Here is a 6,615-nt window from a genome sequence, read left to right on the forward strand (position 1 = left end):
CATGCTTTTTAAGCTTGTGGCAAGACATATAGAGAGGGGCTACAATAAAAGGCTATATGAGGGGCACTGCCTCCCCAAGATTTGAGTCAGAAGCGTCTCCAGAGCTCAACCTCTCCCAAAAAAAGGGAAAAAAAAAAAGGTGGGTTAATGCTTGAGGGGAATAGGAACCTTGGATGTTCAAGTTTAATTTGTTTTCAGATTTCTGAGAAAGTTTCTTTCCGTCGTAGAATTTCTGACAATTGATTAGGTTGTTTGGTAAACAACTTCTGCGCTGTGCTATATGTTGCAGGAAATTAAAACAGTTGAGAAACACAGTTTGTGACGGCGAGAATTGGACAAAATGTTAGCAGCAAACTTGAGAACCAAGGTCTGCCTAACTAAGTTGATTTGATTACAGTCTAAAGATTAAGAAACTGTCTTAAATATATATATATATATATATGTTTATTTGTGTCTAAAGTTTAAAAGAGAAGCCAATCATCATAGAGGCTTTCTCAACCAAAACTATTAATTACTGCCGCCTTCTTCTAGGAAAAAATGATAGAAAAATCTTCAACAAACTCACAATTAACACAGCCTAAACTAGAAATTAACCTTAAAAGGGTATCGAAGTACGAAATTCACAAATTAATTATTATGAATGTTTTCCAACTTACCACTTAAATAAGAGGTAAGCACACAACAATTAAAGTTATTATTTTCACATCTACTCTATGCATGATTTGGACAAAACGATGATACTCCTCCGGTCTTTAATATAAGACCCATTTAACTAATTTAACTAGATTAAGGAAGTTAGGTAAGTTAGTTAATTATAAGAAAAATGACACATTTTTCCTAAAACAACATAATCATCTTTCTTAATACCTGCTCTCCTTCTTCTACTTGATTATGGTTGAGGGAGTATCTATAGGGGTAATTTAAAGAAAATTGATAAATATGAAAAATATATCTTATATTTAGGATCAAAACCAACTCAAGAATTAGGTCCTATATTAAGGACCAGAGAAGTACATAACTTACCTACAACATGCAGATGATATTTATAACCTATTGTTTAGTACCTAGTTACAACAAAAAATTAAACATGAATATAATCAAGAATAACATAAACTGCCCATAGCCGTTCTTTTCCTAGCTAGGCTTGGCTGGATATATGTCGAAGCTATTAATCGTAATTGAATAAGAGTATTAATTGAATAATAAAAAGGTTTCGTTCCAATAATTAGGGTGAGAGAGAGCTAGAGAGGACAAAGGTAAGCACATCCAAATATCAAATCCATCTCATACTATTTGATCCATCAGAGAAGATAAAAAACGAGTGGTAGCAGTACTGAACTCCTGATAATTGAGATTAATTAACGTCATGTGACCTTGAATAATTTAATTAACTTAACTAATCTCCTAATCAAAATACCTTTTCATTATTTGTTCAATACCTCCCACGGGGCGGCTTGGCACAATCCAGATGCTCCGTAAAATCATTGGCTTTGAATAGGAAACTACGGCGGACTGGCTGAAATGGAAAATATATATTAAAATAAGATGAGAAATATAATTAAATTGATGCATTTGTATAGATGAAATTTTTAAATTTACAGAACATAATATGACTTGCTAAAAAAAAAAGGAAGTTGGTTATATTTTTATTTTATTTTATCAGATTGGAAAAATATTCACAATTTTTTTGAACATTCTGACTTAAAATCTCCGCCTCGATCTCTGCATCTGAATTTTCAGTGTAGGATCTCTCAAGAAATCACTACAAATTAAATCAGAAAACCTAAAATAATGACATAGGTTTCTATAATTTGAGCCAATAATTTAGCTTCAATATCAAGTTAAGCAACATAAACGGAAAGCAAATATATATATATATTTAAAATAGTATCCAGACAATATTAACCCATCTTAATCCCTTAATTGAAGAGATAGAAGATACAATATTATATAAGATTTCTTCCCAGTAAGACATTATAAGATATTGCCCTCGCCAATATATATAATTACAGTAAATATATATTACTATCTTCAATGCTTAATATAAAAGCTAGTTTGACCTTTATTTTGATCATAAATACAAGACTTTAATATATTTTGTTTATCATATTTATTTATTTTTTCCCAATATAGTCCTGGTAGTAATAGTAGTTGTAGCTAATATAGTTGATTAATTAACAAGAATATTTTAAGAAAAGTAATACCTATTTATCACAAATAACTAATTTAACTCATTTTCTTAATCCATTCAAATTAAACAACTAATTCTTATATTAAAGATGGAAGTTAGTATTAAAAAGCGACACCTTTACGATCTCACCTTCAACATTCATACGGCTGAGAGACCATTAGATGGGTCATCAAAATTTAATGAATCAGCTAACACTTTAATCTGTCTTTGTCAAGTGAGTAATTACGTATTATCAGTACCCTACTTGTCAACCACTTAATATGTAGTGCGTGTGCCATATGTGTCTTGATTCGATGCACGCATCTTCACTTTTTTTTTCATATTCATTTTCTTTTTTTCCTTCCCTAACCTCTCTTCCAGCTCTTCACTGCTTCTGCTTGGTGCTGTCATTTCCAATTTAAAGTACAACATCACTGACTAAAAAGAATGAGAACATTATAAACCATGTGAATTAAGTCTCACAACTTATGTTTTTTGGGCAACAGGAAGTTTAAATATTTATGAAATTCAGAATTCCTCTGGAAGAACTTAATATCCAGTTGTAACAATTTTCTGAATTCACTTATCATTTCAATAATTATTTAAAAACAAACTCTCATATGAACTGATATGATCAATATAAATTCTACAGGAAGCTGCAATATTCATAGGAAATGAACCGTGTCATTCATTTAAAACTCCATCCATCAAAAGTCCACAATTTACTTTTTGATCCTTTGTTAACTTAAGTACTTATATGTTGACAAAAGGAAAAAAAAACTTCCATGTGTGTGCTGTAAAAGAATGAAGAAACTGATGCGACACACATAATATGAATGTGGGGGCAAAAGCTCTCATCAAATACGTTTTTCTTCCCAACAAAATCTAGGGCTTCTTCTTTGGTGGGACCCTTTAAGATTTGCTCTGTCACATACTTCTCTTTTCTTATATAATATCACCTACTCTTCCTCCTCAATCCCCCTAGCTTCTTCCCTTCCCCTAAGATTTCCCTTAGTTTCTCTTTTCTTTAAACCTCCTGCAGCTTAATAAAATTACATCAATCAACTCATTGGAAGAATATTCATGAAGGAAGGTGGTAGAAAACATGGCGCAATGTCGCCATGTGCCGCGTGCAAGCTTCTCCGGAGGAGATGTGCTCAGGACTGCCTCTTTGCTCCTTACTTTCCTGCGGATGAACCCCACAAATTTGCAAGCGTTCACAAGGTTTTTGGTGCCAGCAATGTCAATAAAATGTTACAGGTTCAATTCTCTACTTCATACTACATATAATGTTATCATTTTCATTCAAAAATCATATGCAGAGTGGCGCTGTTTTATGTTAATTCAAGTCTTTTTCAGCTCTTGTTAGGTAATTAAGAAAAGGAATTCACTGTTTATGAAAAACTATTTACGACTTACTCCTTAAAATATGACCTTTACACTTCGGTTATGGTAAAAAGGGGAAGGAGAAAGTTTTCAACTGCCAGTATATAGTTATAGGTTTTTCCAGAACTACACCAGCAGGAAAAAAAATCTGTATTGTGTGTGTGAGAGAAGGGGGGGAGAGAGTGTGTGTGTATATGCATGTGTGGGGTCCTACTACAACGGTTATTTATTCAAACGTAACCCAAAACTGGACTTTTTCTTCATTCACTGATAGCAACTTCAAAAATTATGGCTTAATTGGAAGGATATTTCAGTGTGTGGCTGACATTAGATCATTAATTAGGCATATTTATGCTGTGTTTTCTAGCTCTTCTCTCTTGATCATCATTCTTTGATTTATACATATATAATATTATATATCCTGCTGTGTATAATCTTTTGTTTTGCTCACCTAAGGAACCTACCAAGGATGCATATATTATTGTTGTACAATGCTTTAGTTTGTCAGATTCTACGGGCTCTACTAATTTGTTTCTCGATCTCCTTAAATTGTAGAGCTAACTGCGGATTTCAATTTGTTTGGCTCTTGGTTTATTAATTTCTTTCTTAAGCAGCAAACTTACTTTAGTGAGCTCTTATTCCTTTCGGAGAAGACAGTAGTTATGCACCCAAAAAGAGCAAAGTAAAAAAAGGGGGGAATCTTTCTTTTTGGTTTCTGCTTTTAGCGTCTAGTTCTGTTATAGTGGTTAATTACGGTTGAAGGCCCCACCCTTAATTAACTATAATTATCATTCTTCTTTATTAAAGTAAGCTGCTAACATTACACCAACTGATTCGTCAGCACATATATATAAAGACTAAAGAAAGATAACAAAGGATCGAGTATTGTAAATGAGCTTTGCTGCGTCTTGAAGAGATATTCTCAAATGGCAAGATATTCTTTGTGTGGATGTGTAAGGGAGGGAGGTGGGGGATCAATTATACTGTAGGTTAATTATAGAGTTAAATATATTCCGACTTTGTTAAATACCTACCTTCATGACCACCTCGTAGCTTTTTAGTCAAGACTGCTAGCTGCCTTGTTGTTCAATGTTGTCGTAGAAAGAAATTAAATTATTGACATGCTCATCTTTTCTTTTTTGTCTTCAAAACCATGGGTTGCATTGATAGGGACTCTTTATAGAGCACACGCCCAAAAGAGACGTTGATTTTCAATAAAACACTAGCACTTTTTTTTTTTTGCAAAATCTTTGTAATATATGAAATATATAGAAGTATTTATTTTGTAAGCATGACATCTTGATGACATCTTATATATCATCTCCCTTTCCTACCCATCTTTTGTTTATTTTAGTAGGCTAAGATGCATGTTGACAGACTAAGCTCTAGCTGATTTTAATCACAAACAGATAGATACATATTTTATATGATAACAGATATTAGAAAACGTTACTTCTTCTAAAAAACAACAAATAATGGTAGAATCAATTGATTTGTAAATACTAAGGTCAAATCAATGTATAGCGTTGCCCATCATAACTCTGAATTCCAGCATGCGACCGAGAAAATAATTGCGGGGTTAACTTTTGGTTCACGAAACAATCCAAATTTCAACACGGCTTCACGTTCCAGTCCATTGAACCGTTCAAAGAAAAGCTAAAGTCAAGACAACATAAATAATCTTGTAGCTAGCCAGCCACTTATCTACTATATCTTCTTTCGGTCCAAAATTAGCAAGCACACAACTTTATCATCTACGAGACAGATATGGAACTGCTTTTTGACTAAGCTAAGGATTTGTTTCCAATCAAACCAAGCATGCAGCCTCTAGCTAGCTAGCTAGCTTCCCCTTATGTCACAAGCTATATATGTGCTTCACATGGATGTTCATAGCTAAATGTGATCATGTCTATTTTTTTTCCCCCAAGTATGTAATTGTGAGTGATTATATTGTAGCATAAGTGTCTTGAAAATGATGCATGCAGGAACTGCCAGAGGAGCAAAGGAGCGACGCGGTGAGTTCAATGGTATATGAAGCAAATGCGAGGATGAGGGACCCAGTGTATGGATGTGTGGGGGCCATATCGTGTCTTCAGCAACAGGTCGATGTGCTTCAAACACAACTTGCTCTTGCTCAGGCTGAGCTTGTTCACATCAGAAATCACAACCAACCTTCTTCTTCTTCCTCAACCCAACCCCAATCTTCTTCCCATGACGCCAAGTCCTCTCTTTTTGCCGTCGGCAATGTCACCGAGTCGTTATGGTCTTGCTAATGAAAGACACAAACAGAGATGGAATTAAGTGATGTTTCACCATTCTCTTTATCTCTCTCTCTCTCATATCACTGGACCATGCATGCGGTGGCTAGCTAGATTGAGCTATTATTTGGCTGATTACTATAGCTAGATTAGTTAAGCAGCAATAAGGAGAATTAGATGTATATGGGGCATGCTTTGTTTCATTATTATTGTAATTATTACTATCACGCCTTTGCTTTCAACTGTTTGCCTCCTTGTAGTTATTAATTTCTACACCTTCTGCTTTACTCTGTATTTGCATCCCTCTCTTTTTTTCCGCTGACTGATCTATTTGCATAACCCTGGATGATCGTGATTAATTATTAACCTCAATGTAAATTATCAAATTGTAATTATTAGTAATCATATGTTTGTCGTGTGTCATCTGTGTATCAATTAATTTGACCCTCGCACGTCTTGTTTTAAATTGTTATTATACGATTTTTGGAAATCAAAACTTTTATATATACACAAAGAGTCAAAAGAATGAGAAAGAAGACACATGGAAAGAAAATTTTAATTAGTACTTCGAGTTTTTAATATAAGAATTAATTTAACGTTCATTTTGATTTGATTCTAAGTATATAACTCCAATGTATTTTATCTCTTAAATTTATCTATTTTTTTAAAGTAATCTTTGTAGTAGTTATAGGTTTTATCAAATTATAATTTTAGCTTATACACAAGATAAGCAAGGCTATTCTAAAAAAGATAACGCATATTTATTACAAATAGCTAACTGAACAAACTTTTTTAATCAAC

The 6,615-nt window shown here is 33.4% G+C and overlaps 1 protein-coding gene across 1 annotated transcript; it reads left to right on the forward strand.

The window, feature by feature from the left end:
* Positions 1-3,199: 3,199 nt before the first annotated feature.
* Positions 3,200-6,056, forward strand: LOC114759892 (LOB domain-containing protein 4-like). The gene is made up of 2 exons (XM_028949124.1): positions 3,200-3,430; positions 5,542-6,056. The coding sequence occupies exons 1-2, from the start codon at positions 3,254-3,256 to the stop codon at positions 5,827-5,829; spliced, it is 465 nt and encodes a 154-aa protein (XP_028804957.1). The 5' UTR covers positions 3,200-3,253; the 3' UTR covers positions 5,830-6,056.
* The last annotated feature ends 559 nt before the right edge of the window (positions 6,057-6,615 follow it).

Source organism: Neltuma alba, unplaced genomic scaffold (genome assembly GCF_004799145.2).
Source record: "Neltuma alba isolate B1F8T4 unplaced genomic scaffold, ASM479914v2 tig00001625_pilon, whole genome shotgun sequence".
NCBI classification, from domain to species: domain Eukaryota; kingdom Viridiplantae; phylum Streptophyta; class Magnoliopsida; order Fabales; family Fabaceae; genus Neltuma; species Neltuma alba.

What these genes read in the sequence shown, in the direction of transcription:
- LOC114759892 (XM_028949124.1), top strand. Translation starts at nt 3,254, where the DNA reads ATGAAGGAAGGTGGTAGAAAACATGGCGCAATGTCGCCATGTGCCGCG. An exon ending in ATGTCAATAAAATGTTACAG is followed by an intron (nt 3,431 to 5,541) that starts GTTCAATTCTCT and finishes TGATGCATGCAG; the next exon opens with GAACTGCCAGAGGAGCAAAG.